This window comes from Aristolochia californica, unplaced genomic scaffold (assembly GCF_029961685.1).
Source record: "Aristolochia californica isolate CCGP_79_NKW_82.1479 unplaced genomic scaffold, dmAriCali1.0.hap1 SCAF_14, whole genome shotgun sequence".
NCBI lineage: Eukaryota > Viridiplantae > Streptophyta > Magnoliopsida > Piperales > Aristolochiaceae > Aristolochia > Aristolochia californica.
This window is the reverse complement of record NW_027181815.1, coordinates 2,898,500-2,920,586: the sequence shown is the minus strand read 5'-3', so window position 1 is coordinate 2,920,586 and position 22,087 is coordinate 2,898,500. Positions and strand designations below refer to the sequence as shown.

At 36.1% G+C, this 22,087-nt stretch overlaps 1 protein-coding gene across 3 annotated transcripts; it reads right to left on the bottom strand.

Moving 5' to 3' along the window:
- Positions 1 to 31: 31 nt before the first annotated feature.
- LOC137949747 (inositol hexakisphosphate and diphosphoinositol-pentakisphosphate kinase VIP2-like) lies at positions 32 to 21,015 on the bottom strand. 3 transcript variants are annotated; one of them, XM_068795917.1, is made up of 30 exons: positions 20,648 to 21,015; positions 20,398 to 20,457; positions 18,605 to 18,651; positions 17,453 to 17,536; positions 16,592 to 16,655; positions 14,264 to 14,417; positions 14,098 to 14,168; positions 13,228 to 13,332; positions 9,886 to 9,978; positions 9,609 to 9,683; positions 9,415 to 9,500; positions 8,995 to 9,201; positions 8,817 to 8,916; positions 8,667 to 8,737; positions 7,402 to 7,483; positions 6,810 to 6,968; positions 6,665 to 6,707; positions 5,668 to 5,750; positions 5,481 to 5,543; positions 5,325 to 5,399; positions 4,839 to 4,964; positions 4,353 to 4,594; positions 4,229 to 4,273; positions 3,842 to 3,908; positions 3,414 to 3,485; positions 2,114 to 2,358; positions 1,971 to 2,028; positions 1,703 to 1,870; positions 718 to 792; positions 32 to 595 (listed from the first exon to the last, which is right to left on the bottom strand). In XM_068795917.1, exons 1-30 carry the CDS (start codon positions 20,720 to 20,722, stop codon positions 332 to 334), a joined length of 3,159 nt encoding a protein of 1,052 aa, XP_068652018.1. In that variant the 5' UTR covers positions 20,723 to 21,015; the 3' UTR covers positions 32 to 331. The 3 variants fall into 3 exon arrangements, with proteins under 3 accessions (XP_068652018.1, XP_068652019.1, XP_068652021.1); XM_068795918.1 differs by having other exon boundaries at positions 20,666 to 21,015; XM_068795920.1 differs by lacking the exon at positions 20,648 to 21,015 and adding an exon at positions 20,584 to 20,603.
- Positions 21,016 to 22,087: the final 1,072 nt, after the last annotated feature.

Sequence of the window (22,087 nt, the reverse complement as noted above, 5' to 3'; positions counted from 1 at the left end):
ATACATATCAAAGTTTAAGGTGAGCTAATAGTTATATATCAAGTTCAATATTTTTTTATTATCAGTTTTGTTTCTAGTGCGATATATATTTGGCGACAACCGATACTGATACGGGCACCATCAGAAAGTGACGAAATTCTAAAGCTGCCGAAAAAAATGCCCGCCAAAATTATACACAGTACACGATTACAATGTGAATGAAAAATGACGGTTGTTATTACTCACCTTTCAGTAGGCTGCTTAGGGCTTGCAGGCTTACCCCGCACTGGAACATTTCTGGCTGAACTGGTAGAGCCACTGCTGGCGTGCAAAAGGCAATGGAGTCATTTGGCTATTTCCCATTTGAATTGGCCTGTTTGTTGAAAGGCCACAAGCTTACTAGTCGTTCCAACACACCAGCACTTTTTGAAAAGTAGCCTGAGAAGCCTGCTGGAGTTGCCGGCGGTGGGAAATCTTCTGCTGGCATAGCAAATGAGCGAACCATAGTCTCCATCTTTTCTAGAGTGAGATATGACCCTGCTTCCTGTAACCTTTCTGGTCCCATTATAGGCAATGTGTGCTCTTGATGCAGAGAAGCAGCTTCACTGTCTTTGAACTGTAGAACAATAAACCAAGAAAAAGACAAAAAAAAAAAAAAAAAAAAAAACTGAGTGATTTAACAAGGGAAAATTCATTACATCAGATCTGATTACATAATAGATACAGAAGAATAAGTACCTCCAAAGGACTTAAATCTGCACCACGACTGAATGTCATTTCCATGCGAAATCTCTCGGGATCTTCTAGTGCCACCTGCTTTGCAATTCCACATACAATACCAGATAAGAATATCAATTATAAAATCCTAATAAGAAATTTACTTTTCTAAATAACTCAAACATATACATACACACACGCATACAGAGTAGTCATCTGGACACCAGGGTAGGATCACGGCAGAGGATCAAGGACCAAGTAATTCAATCTACTGTGGTCTTCAATAAAGAGAGGTAATCGTGTCCTGGAAGTTGGAGTTCAGGACCGAGACAAGGGCTGTTCAGTATGTACAGATTGAAGATGACCTCACTTCAAAGGCTGTGGTTCCAGACTGGGCATGGGATATTATAGGATCCATTGTTTGGGCCGAAGCAGCAATCTGGTCCTATATATGTGTTCAGAATTTTTCAGCTGAAAAAATGGTTAAGATGAGTGTGTGGGTGATTTTGATAGCAGAAAGGAGTTCCTGGACAGTCTTTTGGGCAAGTAGTAAAGGCAAAGGAACTGAAACACACGAAACATCAGTCGCCACCAATGGATCATTCATCATATTATCATTCAAGAATTTGAAGAAGCCAGAAGAAGTTTTTTATTAGATACGGCACTTAAAGATCAACATGTCCGATTACGTAAACCCCAGCAGTTCTGTTCACCATGGATGGGTTAGCCATCCAGGATTGCTTTCAACCACCCCACCCCCCCTCTCTCCAAAACACGCACACACAATATTCATGAGTTCTGACTAGTAATGTGCTATTCATGGTTATGCATTATAAGCTCCATACTAATGGAAATGGGTATAATATGAAACTTGGTAAGAGTAAATACAAACTTTTGTGACTTGGGCAACCGGTGGGAGAGGGGTGTTCCAAGTCTTTTTTTCCTTGCCCAGTAATCACAAAAATTCACAAACTCTTCAAAACCATCAAAAACCTAAGTTACTAACCTCAGTATTTTCAAATAGCCTGAAAACAATATAACTCATGTAGTCCAGTTCCCGTGTCTTATACAGTCGCTCTAAAGCACTCTGGCAAACAAGGCCAGCCTCCCCTTGCAAGGACTCATCCAAGTTGCAGTAGCGGAGAACATTCATCAATGAGTGTATATGTGACTCCTGTCATTATTAATGATTGCAGTATTAGAGCCACTAAAGATTTCACAAAATAGTAAACTAAAAAATTTTCAGCTAGTAAATCAGATTGAGAAGACCATACAGATGTGAAATAAAGGCGTGTACGGACGTGACGCTCAGGCGTTTTGACATTTGCATACCTGTGATAGATGAGAATGTCTTTAAAGTACAAATAAATCTACTCTAAAAAATGTGAAATTAAAGAAAGAAGATATGAACACTGACTGTGGATCTAAACGATATTTAGTCTCCTTATCCTCCTCATCATCTTGGTCCAGTGACTTCTCACTAGTAGAACTAGTTCTTGCATCCTCGTTCTTCTGAGATCTTTGCTGGTAATCCGTCTCTTCCCCCCGTGTTTTAGAGATCGAAGTTTGAACTTGATTAGTTTTCAGTTCAGTAACACTAATTGCTTCCTCTTGAGTGTTCCGCAGGTCAATTAAAATCTTACCCAACAGCCGGCGTGCAATCTGAGTCATGCAAGAAGTGTTGGGATTTGATGTATCAAATCTAATTAGGCATTAAGAAGGTCAACTTGCTATATGAAAAACATGGATCGGCAAACTATGCTCATGTTACTTGTGTCATCTAGGTGTAAATAGTATATAAATGGAATGGAATAGGCTGTTTGGTGTACCATTCCATTAATATACAATATATTGGTACATAGAATAAGGTGTTCCATATACTGTTCATTTACCTATTTATCAAACAATTGAACAAGTAATCCGGTAAATAAATGGAATAATAACAAGAATGGCTTGAAAATTTATTAATCCGTAAAAAGTAAAAAAAAATCATATTATAATATAAACAGAAGCCTATGAACAATATCATTTTAATATATAACAAAAATCCTAAAAAAGTATTACAAATTCCTTAGAAAAAGGCACTCGGATCATGTTTTATCTCCAACATACATTCACTCAAATAAAATTTACGGAATTGCTCTTATAAATAATCGAGTAACCAGTTAAATGGGTACAAAATTGACCCTTATCCATTTTTTCCATTTAATAACCAATAAATGGGTAATCAAGTAAATTACCCGAATGCCACTTTTGGGTAAGAATTTTTGTTCCATTTTCACTCTATTTAATAGGCACCCCTAATCTCAACAACCACTATTTAACCCTTAATGTTATCTCTTCTTCACCTTCTTTTCTTTCTTTCCCCTTTTTTTGTAAATATATATTTTTTAATGAAATTACAAGTTAACCTTATTTACATGTACTTCTTTTTATTTTTTATTTTCATTTTTATTTGTTTTGTCATAATATAATTTTTTTAGAAGTTTTGAGCATTTATTGAAGAAAACACACTAGAAATTTTCTTTTTTTGGTAGAATATATTTTTAATTCACACCCTAACCATAGATATGTGCGATTTAATCCAATACCTAAAAGAAAAAAGCAACTATGTGGTCCACATACTCTTGAAGTTTCCAGGGCTAAAATTACAGAACATAACCAAGACACAACTTGGAAGAGACAAAAAATGGCCGGTAATACATTGAAATACATACCTTTGAGCCAATCTTGAGTTTATGCCTGGGATTTATCCCATACTCATTAGGTATAACACCATCTGCAAGCAACTGCAGAAGTCAAATGTCAACGTATGACAGTTAGTCTCTTAGGATGGCCCAATAACAAGGATCATAACTGCTAAAGGATAAAATCCCACTATTTTTTAGTCATGCATGTGTTCCACTGCCACATCTCAGACTAGTTATTTGAGAGTAAGTGGTGTTTCTGTGGGAAGAATTAGTCCCAAACCAGTTTGGGTTTGAAAAATCCTGTGTTTTAGAATTGTAAGAAATCTCCTAACTTCAGCCAATCATTTTGAGAGGAACTGGCTCAACTTCAACAACAACAAAATGCAAAGATCATACAATAAGTTTAGTGGTAGACTCATCACCCAAAACTGCAAGTATGTAGCTATTCCAAATACCTGGGCGACTTTGAAGAGTTCATCCAGTCCTTCAAGATTAAGATGTGCATTGTGTAAGAGATCATATCTGTGATAATCAAACACAGCAAACATAAGCACTGAAAGAAACTAGATATAGGCATATAACACATGGACTAATCATTTGTGTAGATTCAATAGATACGAGTCATTTCATATTCAAAGTTGTCTTGAGAGTCATTTGAGAATAGAAGTTACTCAGCCAAGCTGATGGTGACAACCTTGGGTGTCTTGCTGTGGCTTGCAGTTTCATATCAACCACAATATCTCATATCTTCTTTTGTCATTTTAAGGCTGTTTTGGGAAACCAAAATCTGCTTATAGTAATGCCTTGAAAATAGATATGCACAATCAGAACTTAATACTTACTTGCAAGAATCATAGACATCCGGAATTTGTGTAACATCAAACCGTCTGCACTATAGAGTATCAGTAAAATCAAGAAACATAGGGAAAGAAACAACAAAAAAGTTCCTTCTGTTAAAACACATACTCCTTCCGTTCGTTATATAAGTCCCTCTCAAGCTTCTTCCAGCGAGCAAACATCAGAAGGAATCCTTCACTGCCACAAGGTAATCCAGCTGCAATCCGATCCACATCTATATTAGTCTTTCCAAGTGCTTTCGCTTGGTCATATGGGGGAAGCACTTCATAGGAGCTTGTTTGTGCAAGTTTTTCATCCTCATCTTTAGCGAGAAGCTTCACCTGTGCTGTGATCTTCTTTGTCAATTTTACCTAGAATCACAGTAAGAAAAAAATTAGCAACATAAAGAACAGTGACCAGAATTTGTTGTAAATTAAAAGAAATATAGAAAAAGTACAAGAAAAATGAATTACACAGACTATAGACATACTAGAGATTTAGTTCCTTAAAAACATAAACAATGACCAAAACGCATTAACGCTTTTGCTAAAAAAAGAAAAAGAAAATGACTAAACAAGAAACAGAGGATGGGCTTGCCCTGACACAAGGACTTACCAGTTTAGGCAGTAGTTCATATGCATTTGGAGGCACACCTGCACCATCAACCATCCATGGTAATTCAGTAGATTGGATGCTTTGCGCCACCTTTGGTTTGGTAGTTATGATCTCATGCAATCTAGCCTAGAAAGATGTAATTCAAAGAAGAGTTACAAACAAAGATGACACTCTCATCCTTCACACATATTCCTTAAGATAGAGGGAAGGAAAGAATAAAGAAGACGACAAATTTATACATGCAATGCATTCATAAGTAAATTACAAAAAATAAATTAGAACTCATAAATCCTTTCTACATTATTTCTTCTCAGTGGAATCTTATTTGTGCTGTTTTCAGGGGGAAAACGAAAAATCTATGAATTTTGTTGTTACTATAGATTAATAAATCTATTGACAAGAGTTATCCAACAAATTTAAAACCTTAGACAATAGAAAGAGAAAATTACAACATTAAAAAAAAAAAAGAGGATTTAACATTCCAACCTTTGCTTCTTCCATCTCAATACTGGCATTATCCAGCCCATCCAACATTGAAGAGTCTTTGCTAACAAGAGACACCTAAAGAGATATATAGATATACAAGTCACATACAAACTCATAAGAAACAACAAATAAAAGAGTCTAAGATAGATAACAAACCAGGATTGGTGTTAGTTGCCCCTCAAGGTCCAGTAGCCCTTTTGCAAATGCTGCTGCAGACATCTTCCAACAAATGCAAATAATAAAAAGGATTTTCTCTTGATGGGGACAAACCAAAAAGTGCTGGAGAAGACATCTTCAAAAACTAAACTGAACTTCACATGCCAAACAGTATAGTAAAGTATACCTGCACACGCCCCTCATCTGAGCTGTATATCTTTAAATCATGACGATAAGTACTATGAAGTCGAAGCAAGCCAGTTCCTTCACCTATGAAATCTCAAAGGCAGTGCAAATGATTAGTAAAGGAATAACAAAGCTATCCAGAAAGTGATACATTTGACAGCCTTCACTTTTTATCATATACTGGAGTGACAGAGGCTGTGAGTAGAAAGTTAAAAAATTAAAGGAACTTCATCCTGCATAGACAAAGCATCACTTCAAAAAGTATATCAAGACAGAAATACATCTCCAGGCCAAGCAGAAAGAGTTGTAAGGGTCGGTCACTACAAACAAGGAAGAAAGATTGGACTTGGAATTGCAGCTCAGAAATAAAACTATTAATTTTTGCAGGGGCAATTTCTAAAAGAGGAGCGAGAAAGCGTCAGAGATGAAAGATAAAAAAGCATCCCATGAAGTTTTCTGCCCCTCAGGAATAAACATTCTTTGTTGTTTTCATATTGCCTCCAAATTCCATTCTAGTATTCTAAATGCTCCAAACAATTCTTTTAGATGATAAATATAAGTAACTTAACAGAATAAGGTTTTCGACTTAAGATGTCAGACTCCAACAATAAAAATATGAATTTTGGGCTAAGTGGAACTTGATTCTCTTTATGGAGAATAGTTTCAAATAATTCTAACTGTATAATACGGAGTTATTTCAATCCTGAGAATAGACTTCACTGATGAGAAACCAGTATTAGTGTTGTATAGGTTAGGAAATGTGAGCAAAACTTTTACAGACAAGAACAAGTTTTTAAAAACACAGGAACTGTAAAATACACAAAAAGACTCATGGAAGGTGTGAACAAATATGAAATGATCAGTGCGGCACATGAAAGCTAGCTCCACTTTATAGAGAGAAAAGTTGATGTAGTTAACAAAACAGAAATGTAAAATAAAAGTAAAACATGATTGAACTTTAAAATTCACTACAAATGCCTTCGAGAACAGACATAAACCTGGGTACATATTGTTTCTGAAATATCTTCCCAACTCCTCCGCCTGAGAAAGGAAAGATTAATAAATAAATACATAAAAACAGATTCATATTTAATAAACTTTTTTCTTTTTGGGTCGTAGTTATGGGACAAGAGGTCTCATTACCTGCTTTCTTCCAGCATGAGTAAGAACACCTCCATATTTAAGAACCATCAGAGCTTCAACAGGGTGTTCTTCATCACCTTCGCCATTACTCTTCAAAACTTTGACCCATTTCAATGGCTTCAGTTGAACCTTTCTATAAATACCTGAGAAATGTCCACCCTGCAAGTGACATCTCATACTCAGACAAGTTGATCACATTTAAACATTAACTAAAAGGACTGCACGTTCACTCATAGAGAAGGGAAAGGAAAGTAGAAAGGACTACAAAAAATGTCAAAGGGAAATAGAAAAACAAAGTGGAGGAAACCAAAGCCTCAAATTCCAAAAACAAGAGACTATTTGGGAGAAAAGGACATCACACCCACAAGCAGTTAGCTTCAAGAGACATTTTCAATAAAGACAAAAAGATACAACATGGAAGCACCAACAAATCTGAAATGACCCTAATCTTTTAGAAACTACGCAGATTATGCATGACCCTGACTTGGAAGGCAGGTATTCGTAATGCAAACAACGGCCAGAGGTAATCATGAAAACCATAGAAGTTGGAGGCATGGAGATGTTAGAAATATAGGAAGAAAGAAACAATAACCTCCTCAAGAACAGCTTTAACTTGGCGAAGTTTCTCAGCATGCTCAATGTCTTCAGCATCACTGTCGCTCTCTCGGTCAGACCTAAATAATGAATTGTTGATAACCAGTTAATATCAAATTCATAATTCTGGCCAAAGTCGACTTGCTTTTTAATATATTACTTTTAAAAAAAAATGCAATATATTACTTTCTAAAATAGAAGTGCATACATGACATGAACTTGAGAGCCTTTCTGATCAGACTAACACAACACTTAATATCAGCCATATGGACAAGATGTATCTGACCTTCACATACCCAAAACAGTACTCTTGACACGACAATGGTGAACATGTTAAGATTTAAAACAAAAAAGTATGCATGTAGATGCTCATATAGGAATTACACGATCTACTTTATAGAATGCATCTACTTGGCCATTTTAAACTTTTTAATTCAGAGGGATAACTTCTAAAGTTAGAAACTGCGAATTGGAGAGAGGTGCACACAGTATTTTATAGAAATGTAGAAATGCTCATGTCAATATTATACTTATTGACAGTGAAGTTCCAAGTAAACAATTTGCCGAAGATAAGTGTGTACAGATGCCTATATTTTTTTAAGAATGATACTGGGAAAAATAATGCTACTTCTACATTATGGAAGATAAAGATGACTCGGTACCAAATTCTCATGAAAGTACACAGAGCAGTATCTTAAAAAACGGGCAACCTGCACATTACTCTTCATCTGTTCCATTTATTTCAAGAATGCCATTTATGTGTCATTGCCCTGCACAACTGCAACTGAGTTGTGTTGTAGAATGCAGATTGAGTGGGACATCTACCATAGGTTGACCTAATAATTTCCATAGGCTTCCCCTTTATTCTCTTATATCCAAGAAAATTCACAAACAGCACATGTAGATAGTTCTAGTGTATAGTAGGGGCACTTGGCTGTTAACCTTAAAAACCAAGTCACAAGATGAGTACCAACAGACTCATAAAAATGTGAACATAATAAGTTAGACACCTCTAATTGCATAATTATCCAGTATGGCATGGCTAAAACAATGAAATAATCATAAGAATGGACACACACATAGACAAGGATGAGATGATCATTAAGTGGGAAGACAAGACATATGCAATATAAGGGTATGTTCAGCACTGTTATGAACCAATGAATCACTATATGAGTATTTAGTGCATGTATTACTCAAAAGAACTAAATATGGTAACGCAAGTATTAATCAAAAGAACTAAACATGGTTTCAGAATAATACCTTTTCCGTGGTACTAGCATGCGTGTGGCATCCAGAAGATCTTGAAGCTGAACAGCACTCTTAAGCTTTGTCTGCCAGAGTTAAGATATAAGTGAACCATCTTTATGCTTTGCGGTGGCAATACTAATAAAAGTTTCAGAAGAAGAGCACCTCAGACCTAGGCCTCCCACCATTGTATTTCAACATTAAATTCAAAAGCTTCTCCTCGGTAACTTTGAGTTTCACTTTCTGTTTAGGCGTCCGATCACCACTATCAACGGTTAAAATGTAAGAAATCAGCAATTACTAATAAAACAAGTCAGAGAGAGACAACATGGTTAGAACTTACTGACGGATAACAGCAATAACACAACGCAGTTCCTCTGACTGCCCAAATGTGCCAATTATTCCACTACCTTGACGTGTGAGACCCTCAGAAGCTTGAACTGGTTCACTAACTTTCCATGGCAGTATTGGTGGAATTGTTGAGGAGAGATGTGGGGCTTTTGCATCAAGTAACATTTTCCTTAAAACACATGCAGCATCATCATAATACCTATATGCAGAAAGATCAATTTTAGAACAGAATTCCTACACTTCAGTAAAGATGAATCTATCAGAAATAGAAATTGAGTATACCACATTTTTATGGCTTAAATAATCTCAAGCAACGTAAAAATGTTCTTCAAATTTTTACTTCCATAGTTTAAGCCAACGGGTAGATAATGAGCAAGTATTTGTTACACATTAAAAAGAATGAGAGTACTACTTGTGAGAATTCTTCACAAAACTCCAACCATTCACATCACAGACATATGACCTTCCCTCACAGCGTAGAAGATCAAAACCACAGACCTGATATAAATAAAAAATATAGTAACTAAACTAATGCACTAAGTAAACAGAACCAAACATATCATGCGAAAGGAGTGGAAAGATAGGGAGAAATCTAGTTAACCTTACCGCTTGCCTGAATGCACTGCAAACTTCCCTTGCCATTTCCTTCTCAGCAGGAGTCAATAATACTGGATACCTAACCTGCAGATCAAGCCAACATTTTACAAGCCTAACACAAGAAGCAAGAGTACATATGTACAGTTGAGATGTAAGACACACATAGTGGTATAACAACAGCTACAATGAAGAAATTGATCTATGTAAACAGATAAACCATCACCTGTGTGTTTAAATTTTATAATTTAAAAAAAAAAAAACTTGAAGGTGGCAAGAGTAGACATACTTCTTTGCCATTGGGGTTCCGCATAACCACTCCATCAACAACAGGGGACTTTCTTGCTTCAGCATGCGCATACTCTGGACCAACAGTATATACCTGTGATATGACAGAAAATCAAGCATTCATTTCACTCACATATTTTTTTGAGAGGGGCGTGGCGCGATTTGCACTTGCAACCTTACGCACCTAATGTAAACAGAATACCACTAGACCAAACGGCCTTAGGTATTCATTCACGTATTAACGCTACAAAGAAGAAGAAGAAGGTTACGAAGAAGAAGAAGAAGCTAACATAAGCTACAACAATCAGCCCCCGAATAAGGGAACACCCTACACCACAACCCGTGGTCTTGCTTCTAGTGTGTATTCTGAGTTCCATTGGGGCTGGGGATAAGGCATAATATCTAGTAAGTAGACAAAAAAAAGCAGGGTCACCTAATACGCAAGGCAATGCAAGGGGCAAGGATTTCTTTAATAAAATTCAAGTCAAGAAAAAATGTTTTTTCTATGTCAAATCCATTAACTGGTTGAACTCCTTCAAATGCAACTGTGCTGGATCTCCCATTCTCAATTCTCCGAAGCAATGGACAACAAAAATTTGTGCCTTTAGGATTCTTCCGCACACACTGAATTTGCATATGATTCATGCTGAGCAATCTCTAACAGACCCTCCATAATCGAAGGGGCTGAAATTATCACAACAAATACCATTCTATTCAGCTACCGAGAGCATCAACAGAGAAGCTCCTAATAATATAGAATGTGCTTTTCACTTCATACTAAAAGCTCAAGATCACCATTCTACCATAAAACGATGGAAAAATGAATGAAAAATCCTTTACTGGTCCCTTTCATCTGATCTCAAACCATGAGAACCCTGATTCTCACCTCTAATACCCTGGATAAGTATCCCAAAGTACAATCCTTAGAGACCTATTAATGTAATACCCTACAGATTTTGTTTCTAATCACTTTCTCCAAAATCCCATTTTAAAAGATGTATGTTTCCATGTATCTAGATCAAGCACTAAAATGGAAATGGATCAATAAGGGAGTTTCTCGATTTTCCTTTTAGTCTTCTTTCCCAATTCCTTTTTTTTTCTCACCTCTTTTACTATATGTTTTGTATAGAAAATTATATACTGTTGGAGAGATCATTGAGTTTACTTTTCAACTCAAAAAGAATTGTTGGAATCAGATTTTTCTAGAAAGAGAAATCGACATTTGAAGTAGCAAAGGTCTAAGTAGCAGAAAAGTTTTGAACGGTTTATATCAACATGATTGAGAATTTATATTACGAATTATATCTCAAAAGAAAGCTATGTGAGACTAATTTTTATCCCAATAAACCGTTTCTCAATCTGATCTTTCTAGAGAGAGATGTCCACATTGAAAGAATAAAAAATCATGTTGGTATCCTGTTGAATGCAAAATCCAAATTCAAGCCGGATTTTTTACTTCACTTTTTGAGTTGCTAATGTTGGTTAAGTTTCCTATTTGTTTTCAAACTCTAGTCAATATTTTACCAACTTGAGTATCTTTCCTTCATTAAGTTTTTTTTCTTTGATCTCACATCACATTAGTTTCCTTAAGAGAAGTCTTTCCCTATATAAGTTTAGTTTACTTTTTTATAAAGTCTGAATTTTTTTATTTAGAAAGACTTGTTTCCTCATTCTAAATTCCAAATATTGATGTCATAAATCTTCCTTGTTCCAGAATCTATCTCTTGAATATTTTCTTTTCCAAATTGGTCAAGTTGTATTAAAAACTAATTGCCTTATATGAGATGTTTATTTTTAGAAAGTCTCCATTATTATGTTTCATCTCAAAACTTTCTTATTGCAGTTTTTTTAAGTTTTCTCATTCATCATGAAGAAATTTTTAATCTCCCTTTTGGGTCATACTTGGTCAAATTTGTTAAGTTATTTCAGTACTACCATTACAATCCCCTTCTTATTATGGTGGTGGTTATTTTCTCTTCATTTAATCCCCATTACACTTTTACTTAATTGTCTTTCTCTTACCATTCTTTTTTTACTCTCGTTTACCCTCTTAGGTCAACCCTTCAGTGTGTTGCTTCGGATGATTTTTTTTTTTTTTTTTTTTTATAAATGGGTGTTTTTAAGTTCATTGAGACTTTTTATTAGTTCCTTTTGGGTTTATATCGTCGTCTTTTTAGTGACAGTCATTACCTTCTTTAGTGATTATTATCACTATCTTGATCGAAATCCTTTGAGGTTGGTTTTGATTCCTACTTTATCAACCATGTTTTTACTTTTTAGAGTCTGTGTCCGATTGAGTACTTATCCTTGGGACACCTTGATGGAGGAGATAATTACTAAAACTATTTTTTTGTTTCAAACTGGGATCGGAGAGGGAGAATAGAGGGAGAAGTATGAAGAATGAAATAGGTGACAGAATCTACCATGATGGACTCTACAAGCTGAATCAATCTGGTCACATTCATTACTCTATTGATTTGATGTATGTCCTCTTCTTATTTTCTTTACGTGTAAGAATTCGGATTGGAAGCTGAATGTTGCAACGGTTGTCCTCCTTCCGAATTGAAATATGGGTGTTGCTATCATTTGAGAAGAAGTATAATCTACACTACAGGATTTCACTGTGGTAATCAAATTTTATGTGACTAGAATATCAAAGTAAGGAGGAGAACATGATGAAGACTACAAGCAAGATGTGAACAAGAACCAGATGAAACAAAGCAAGGCAATCAAAATTTCTTTTTCAAACAAAGCTGTTTGACCAATTTGAGAGGGAGTGGTAAAAGACATCCACATGTGTAGGGGTGTCATAGCTAGTAAATAAGGAAAACTTCCATAGAGATGGCATAAAATTGTAATTGTGTAAGTTGGTATATGTCCTCTTATGACTTTTTTTTTTTTAAGCATATAACCCTAAGGGCATTGTAGCCATTGTAAACACTTCCCATAACTATAAATATAACCTCAAAGCATGGGGTAGAGCATTCAAGCCTCTTCCTCTTGGCTCAATTTTTTCCTTTACACTTCTCTCTCTTTTCCTCTTCTTTCTCTCCCTTGGTTTCTTCTCTCCTCTTATCCCAAGAGTTAAGAGTCCCTCTCTTCTCTCATTCTTTGATATCTCTTGTGTTTATATGTTGGCCGTAGAAATCAACAACTATCAAAACAACTATTCAAATTGAAGAGAAAAATATTAAAACCAAAATAATCATGGTCAGAAGCATAAACAAATATTATTTAATCAAGACGCTTTATCAAAAAATAAATGAGAGAAATAAAATAAAAGATTAAATCAAGGAAAAAAACAATAACATAAATAATACAACCGTCCTTTAAAAAAAACTACCTTCACATCTGTTCCCCCAGTTGGCATGAATTCTTCATATATGTACGATCCCTCACGTCTCACTCTCCTAACTTCTGGATGAAATTCACTTGATCGATTCCCAACCTGCATTATGTAGGTACATGGCAATACAAAAAAATTGATTTTAAAGAGAAAAAAGGAAAAAATAAACTTTTTTAATCCTGAATCATAACCATAGTAAGACATATTAGTTAAAAGTTGCATTCATTTTGGATTTTGTACAATTGAAATGGACATTATTTTTAGTCCTACAACAAATTGGAAAGAGGAACTCAAGTGTTCTCAAGTGGATACACTATATTCAATCTATAGTTGAAAGCATGAATGTTATATAATTAAAAAATTATTGCATTTGATTTTCAGAATAACAAAATATGAGTGCACCCACAACATGGTTTATCAAGAAAGTTATTGTGGTAGTTCCTAATATTATATTCTTGAGATTAGTTAAAATAATCACCTCAGACATCAGATAGTAACTAAATGCAAAAATATAATGCCTTCTATCATATATCAGGCCAAATAACCCATGGTTTTACAAACATGCAATAATTTATGTTCAACAGAAGTGTTTGGTTTTCTTTTTGGCTTTTGATTGTTCTACACAGAATGACAACAAACTGATTAGATAACAATATTCATTTTGTCTAAATTTTGGATCTTCAACCACAATACTTAGAATGCAAATTTTTTGGACATACTGGACAACACTGGGACTCAAGTCTCAGCCTTGAGATTGCAAAATTGTGAATGGCAATGAACTTCATGAATAACATCACATCTTGTCACATGTCCCTACTGAAAGCTACAAATAAAGTGAGTGCATATTGTATCATTGAGCAGCCTCACCTTCCGAAACAGTGCCTTCATACCCCCTCCAGCAGAACTAGGATAGTATATCATTATACTGTGATCATCCCCTTTGCAAACATGACAATAGCAGATGAGTGTTACATTTTTCAGACGAACCATATAATTGACATATTTTCCACAAAAGAATAAGGCAGTTTCTCACCATCTATAGGCTTCTCAACAAAAGGCTTCCAGAAACGCTTTCCATGAACCTCAACAAAATCTTCTTGCTCAACAAAATAATCAAGCTCTTGATAAGGGTATTCCCTATTAACAAGAGCATAAGGGGGGACGGGAATTCCATACATTTCCAGACGCTTGGGAATGAAAGAAATGTGTTAGACTTCAAGCTAAAGATATCATGGTTTAAAGAGACAAGAAGGCAAAAATTTGCACCGAGTTTAAAACAAATGGATAATGCGAGTGATACACATAAGCATATAATTATGCAAATGAAATAGATGATAGAGGAAAATATACAGCTTACTTTTTAGAAGAACCATGTGCCCCATAAATAGTACGAAAGATTGAAGGAAAAATCAGTAAGAAATGTTGTCAAAAGGATTGCCAGAGCAGAGATGTAGGAGAAAGGAAGCACAGCGTGATGGCCGGATATAGGATACTACAGTGACCACTGTGCATAGTAGAATCCTTGCATACGATGCAATACATGATGCAAGCAAAACCATTTCAATCCTACCTCTGGATGTTGATGAAAGTGGAGGAGACAGCCAAGCAAATGCCAACTGTGCAACAGCTTTCCAACTTGACACTGATAAATCTTTTTGCAAGTAAAAACAAAAAGCCAGCTATGGTTCCCAATCAAGTCACTAGTTTAACATAGACATTGTCATTATGCCAACAAAATCCTTTATGAGGTGAAGAAAGTTAATAAAGTTTCTCCACAGTGTGCTCTCCACCAGTTGTTTGCCTACTAAACATTGAAGGATTAAGGAGGATGACTAGAAAAGGTTGCCAAAAATTTTCTCCAATAAGGCTGAATTAGAGGCTAAAAACAGATTATGAAGTTCAGGAAGGTGGAATATAGTTAGAAGAAACCAAAAAAGGTGCCACCGAAAAGGCATTAAAGCCTAGTTAGAATTAAAGGGATCTTGTGTGTTTCAAATTGCATTATCAATTTTTATGTCATGAAATTAGATATTAAAAATAGGTGCTACTCGAAATATAGATTTCTGATTTTTTTCTCCAGAATACAGAATTCCAGAGCTAATGTGTTCTTTGGATTTCGTTAAACAATGTTTATATGAAATTATTGTTTGAATAATGAGACAGAAAAATAAAAAATAGAGAAATGGGAGGTAAAAAAGGGGAGAAACAGAGGACCAGAGAAGATCGGCAAAGAAGAAAATTTTTCTCTCCTAAAGAATTTTATGTCAATTGTCCCAAAATAGAAATGGAATTCCCGAAGACTAGGTTATTATAAAAATCGACCAGGGGAGGTAACCGGGGAGGGCCTAGGGCAGGGGGCTTCAACCCCTCCACCCCTTTCTCTGTCTCTCTGTTAAACACCTAGCCAATACTACCCAAAAGACCGACCTGGTAGGTAGCAGAAAGCCAAGTACTTAACCTAGGACCATAACATCACATCCCACCTTCACAAGCCGACGACCACGACAGCCCACTCTAGCGACGGCCTACTCTAGCGATGGCCCACTCTAGCGACACTGCTAGGTCGCCCCATCCGGGATTCAAACTCGCAACGTGGGTGCCCGCTTTGATACCAAATGTTAAACACCTAGCCAATACTACCCAAAAGACCGGCCTAATAGGTAGCGGAAAGCCATGTACTTAACCCAGGACAATAACATCCCACTGATGTGCGGTCCTCCCCCTACTTTCCAGCAGTAGGAAGGATCTACACACCCTCTCCTATCCTGCCGTATGCAAACAGAAGTTCCCCCATCTGCGAAGTTGAAGAGGGGGAAAGAGAGAGCAGTCAAACCACAAAAAAGGGCTAGGTCAGCAGGTATTTCCCCTTCCCCTAGGTTTTAGCATTATCAGGCCCAGTAGAGTACTCAGTCTAGTTGAACCCACTAGGTCTAGTCTCGGTTTAGTAACACTTTCTAGGTAAAGAAAAAAAAAATTTACTACTACAGAAACTCTACTCCTAAACTGGAAATACTATTTAACAAGCAGATCAGGTAAAGATGAGAGGTATGATCATGATGATGAGGATGATGACAACATTGATGATGATGACGACGTTGATGATGATAATGATGATGATGATGATGATGATGACGATGATAATTGATAACATTGATGATGATAATGATGATGATGATGATGATGATGACGATGATAATTGATAACATTGATGATGATAATGATGATGATGATGACGACGATGATAACAATGATGATCATGATGGTGATAACGATGATGACGACGACAATGGTGATGACGAGGATGGCAACGATGATGATGATGATGATGAATAAAATTTAAAGATAATATTGAATGGTGTACCTCATAGACTTTCCTCCTATCATGGAGAAGATGTTGTTGTTCAATTTCATTCACCAAGAATGGACTACAAAGCACATCCGAAATTTTAAAAGAGTCTCACAAAACATTTATGAACTGATAGATATTGTTTTAAAAGGAAAAAGAATACAGACATTGCGATAAACATGTAAAAAATGCATTCATGTGACACCTTTTTGCACTTGATTAGAAGTGATAATCTCTATGTCCAAAAACTCTTTATTTGTAACAGGATATCTATAATTAAATATGCATAAAGCAATGCAGAAAAACAGTTTAGGATATATGCATATGCTGATTTCTTGGGTGTGTCTTATCTACAAATAAAAATATGAGAGATAATTGGTCATTAGCATGTATCTAGTTTCAACTAATTTTTGGTTCATATGGACGCCAATTTCTTTAAACTAAAACATAGGAAACAAAATTGCAATCGATAGTTAGAAAAATTATTCATATACTCACCCTAGTCAATAGCATATTTACACTGACCCCCCCACAAAAAAAAAAAAAAAAAAACGCCTTGCTAATAAATTCCCTAAACTAACTTAAACCAGAACATGAAAGAGACCTTCATATTCATAAGCAAGTAGTAAATGACACCTCATAAAATAACCATTTCAGACAAGCATAGAAAGGATAACAACATAAGAAAGTATAAATAACAAAAAAAACTATCTATCGATGGGGTATTTAACAGAGTTAGGTCAAATAATATTATCCACAGCAAGCCAATAAACTTTCAATCTCACCTTTCTTCGAATAAAATAAGAAATGAAGATGAAGAGAACAGTAACAAAAATAAGAAACAGAAAATAAGTTTAGGCAGGTTAAAGTACTCACTTCCTCAAAGCTGCATATGCTTCAGCCTTTTCAAGTGGATAACCAGTTGAGTAGAAGGCAATCAAACAATCGCAAATGGGCCAACTGAAAGAAGCATTCAGTGAGTCAATAGTCTGAACAATTATTAGAAAATCTGATTAACAAACCAGGTTGTTTCCATTACACAACATGAGATTTGAAAACTTGGAGGACCCTGAAAAAATGTAAAATCTAAAAGAAAACTGAAGACCCTTGAAGATATGCAAAATCTAAAAGTAATCTTCTACATACTTTCAACAGTTGTGAAATTCACAGGGGAGAAAACCGGATCAGCTGCAGATTAAATGGTTTGACTTGGGAGAGTTCTTTTGTAGCAAACCAAAAGTCACACAATTGAGAAAATTAACAAACCAGGTTGTTTCCATTACACAACATGAGATTTGAAAACTTGGAGGACCCAGAAAAAATGTAAAATCTAAAAGAAAACTGAAGACCTCTGAAGATATGCAAAATCTAAAAGTAACTTCCTGCATACTTTCAATAGTTGTGAAATTCACAGGGGAGAAAACCAGATCAGCTGCAGATTAAATGGTTTGACTTGGGAGAGTTCTTTTGTAGCAAACCCAAAAGTCACACAATTGAGAAAATTAAGTGATTGTAATAAAGAAGCTTGAAATTTCTATCAATTAGCTTCCATGTTCTGCCAGGCAATTTTCTGGCCCTTCTTTTAGGAAATTTCAGTATATGATATGAGATTTCTCAACACATTAAGTCATACTCCCAGCTCTACAAACTTTATTGCAAATAATTTAGTAAGCAAGGAGCTGATAAAGTAACATCTTTCGGTGTGAACTCCCTCTCCTCCACTTCCTCTTCCTCACAGTATTCATCTTTCTCCATGCCCCTCCAGCATCTTGTGTTGTGTTGCATGCCTCCTTGAGATTTTTTTTACAAGCAAAATAAGCATACACGAAAAAAGCAAAATAAATACATAACAACTAATTTCCTCTAAAGGTGGACAAAAAAAAAAACTCAAAGTCCTTAGACATTAAACTTCCTATAAAATGAAAAAAAATATATATTTATATATATATATGCACACACACACACATATATGCTCTACATGAAATAAGACAAAACATAAAATCAACTAGAAAAATGAAAAAGGTATACTTTTCAATGGGATCTTCAAGAATAACCCTGTCTCCGAAAATATTAATCTGCAAGCAAAACATGTAATCTTTTATTAGTAAACAGATCAATAGAACAAACAAGAGGAATATATTTATGCTTAAATCCAAGAAAATGATTTGGAGCAGACAATAGTTTTAGATCTTACCAAAGTATTGAGTTTTTTTTTATTTTTTTAATGTTGATAATTTTATTTCAAAGAAAGAGAAAATACATCAAGGAAGACCTCCCCTAACAACAAGAGATTGAAGAGGGGGGCCTCATTTAGCACACAGATCAGCAGCCGAATTGGCTGATCTAAGTACATGAGACCAAGTACAAGAAATGGTGGATACAATATCCAAAATATCAAGAAAAATTTGTCAATAACGCCATGGGGAGAAAGATGAGGTGGAACACCATCTGATGACAATCTTGGAGTCTCCCTCCACGATAAGCAGACCACTGAAGCGGTTCTAAAAAATTCGCAATCTGTGAAGGAGACAGGAGAGTTCAGCAATGGTCGAGTCAACAATTTCGAGAGGGCCAGAGTAAGAAAGGATGGCAGTGCCCCCTGGATCAAAAAGCACCCCACCAAACCCAACCAAACCCGGTTCCCAAAGGAGCTACCATCAAAGTTTAGCTTATAATATCCGAAGGGAGGAGGCTCCCAAACAGTAACTTGGCGGGGGGCATTGGGGACAGATATTTGAGCGATAATCTTCCAAGTGGTTAGGACCGGGGCACAAGAGAGGTAGGCAAACTCTTTCCGGGAGCGGATCCAGGTAGATATGAGCCCAGTGGCAGTGAAGAGTAAACACTGAATTCTCCAATCAGTCCCATTTCAGAAATGAAGCATGCACCTCGTTTAGAAAATGGCAGCCTTAAGTTGATAATAATACATCTTGCTTGCACTGTATGTTTATGGTTCATAATCCAAAGTCTCAACATCCTAATGAACTCAATTAGGGGATCACCTCGTTTGCACTAGTGGGGTCACAATGGCTGATTATATAGTTCACATAGTATGATACTTGGATTCAAACTGGTTTGAAATGCTTATCTGGAAATGAGTTAGGAAAGGGTTTCTTCAGATGCCAAAGCAATAGATATAACAAAAAAATTGCTTTCTTATACGTAAATTTATAGAAGAATATTAGGCTTGGTTGTACCTTTCTATAATTGTTGGTGATTTACTTGGCAATCGTAATTTTCATTAAAACAGACCAGGCTCCCATCACATGGCCTCATTTCCGTATTAGGCTGAACCACTTGAGAGAGACTTCCAACTTTTTGTCTTTTTTAACTTGTGAGATGCTTCAATATGAGTAAGGTAGTGGAAGCAATTCAAGGACAGATGATTTTTACGAACTGATAACATGAAGACGGTCCATGGTAGATGAGCTAATTGTGATCAACTAGCAAAGCATTCTTGCATAGTGGACGCTCCAAACCATCTATAAAAATCGCAAAGGAAACGATCACCAGGTTGTTATTGGAGGTTAAGGGAGAAAGAATGACATCATACAGGTTTTATTGCATTTTCGCAAGTTGGAAATATGCGGTCACGGAATAAATCTCCGTTCAGAATATTCTTAAGCCGAAGGTAAGACCGGGCAAAAAGTTCATAAAAGACGAGGGAGTAAATGCGAAACGAGTATACGCTCCTGTCTTCCCGATTCCACATTTGCAAGCAAAATTCAAAAGCTCATAATCAACCAAAGACAACACGAACGTAGAAGGAGAAGTAAAAACAGAGTCCTACATTCGTCGTAGAAAAACCAATCAGTACATACCTCGAACTCACCAAATGCCTGTAATCTATCCAGGATCTGGCCCATAGGACCCGATGACACCTGACAGAAAGGAAAAAAAATATCACATTAAACTTAGGAGGTCCATCACAACGGAAAACAGAGTAAATAAACAAATAAGCAAACGTATAAAATAACACAACAGATCGCACGCAGTATCGCAACAACCACAAAAAAAAAGATCTCTGAATCTATTTCAACGATCAAACACGAGAGGATGAAGACCAAAAACCTCGAACGCATAGTTCACCTTCTTTTCCATGACGCACACGCCGACCTTTATCTTCGCCCCACCGCTCCCCCCCATCTCGTCCTCGTTCTCCTCTTCCGTCACAGAATCCGCATCCAAGATTCCACGAATCCGGTATGTTCACCGAGGATGCAGCTCGAATAAAAAACCGACGAGAACAGCAGCTTGCAGAAAGCAGTAAGTAGTTATGAAGCAAAAAGTAAAAAGCAAAAAAGGCGGAGCTGCTTAATCCTCCTTTCTCGTGCTCTCTGTTTCACCTTTTTCTTCTTTTTTTTCCTTACTTTTGGTTGTTGTCTGGTGCATGTATGAGCTTAACAAAGATGTATCAGAAAAGCCGCGAGAGAAGTGTCTCGAAGCAGTAGCGAGAGGCGGTAAATGCGCAACGGCCTTATGACTATAAAAATAGGATTCGGATTCCGACTGGGATAAGCACGAGAATATGCAATGCGTGGCTCAGCAGTCTTCCTTCTTTCTTCAGTCTCGTAGCTCGTGGCCTAATGGTGACTGCGACTGGAGGGATCTCTATTCCCTGCCTTGTCATTGCCCTTGCTTTTAGAGCTTCGTGGGAATGTCTACATGGGATCTCATAACCTCATCTTTGGGAAACAAAATAAGATTAGTTCATAATTAAAAATTAGTAGGACTTAGCTAGCCTGATAATTGAATCGATTATTTGATTTTATTTACTTAAGTTTATCATCCTTTTAAATATAGGTTTAAATAATTATAATATAGGTTGAACCATAATGCAGATCGGGTCTAATAGTTTATAATTGATTCGTTCACTTTAAGACGTTTTTTTTTGTATTTGCATGAATTAGGAGTATATAGGGGTTGGGTCAGGGTCGAATTTTATCAAAACCTGAACTCGAACCTAAACCAAAACCCAATCCCCGACCTTCATTAACTAGATTCGTCTTTTGTTGTCTGATGGGCAGGTTAGGTTGCTGGTATATTTTAAAACAAATAATCAAAAGTATTTATTTTATTACATAAAAGTTTGTTATTACGGTACTATTTCGAAATATTATATTAATGCCTAACTTTGGGGGTTTCAAAATAATATATGCAATGGCTTATAATATGTATTAATGCCTATGTAGCAAAGCATTTTGTTTACTTTTTGCTAAAGAATTTACATGTTTTTTGAACGAGGCATCAACATCATCAAAACCTAACCCTTGGTCGTGCTCTACGTAAGTACTATCCATACTGGGTTAAGCGTCATCGGCCACTTTAAAGTATGGACACCAAGGACAGACTCACCATAGGCTCAATGTCCTATCTTGTCGATGCCGTCAACAAGGTCTATACGAAGGTCCAATATCCAACGGTCTAAATTACGACCACTGACGAACTATCAAGATCATGAAGTCCACCTAAAAAGGGTCAGAAGAGGGCAACTTAAAGTTAATAAATTTG

Bases quoted from the DNA above. Each gene is read 5' to 3' on its own strand.
- LOC137949747 (XM_068795917.1), bottom strand. From the start codon at position 20,722: ATGGGGGGGAGCGGTGGGGCGAAGATAAAGGTCGGCGTGTGCGTCATG. The intron at 5,400-5,480 runs GTTTGTTATCTA...ATATCTCTTTAG, and splicing joins GGCAACTAACACCAATCCTG to GTGTCTCTTGTTAGCAAAGA. The intron at 4,965-5,324 runs GTTGGAATGTTA...ACATCTTTCTAG, and splicing joins TTGAGATGGAAGAAGCAAAG to GCTAGATTGCATGAGATCAT.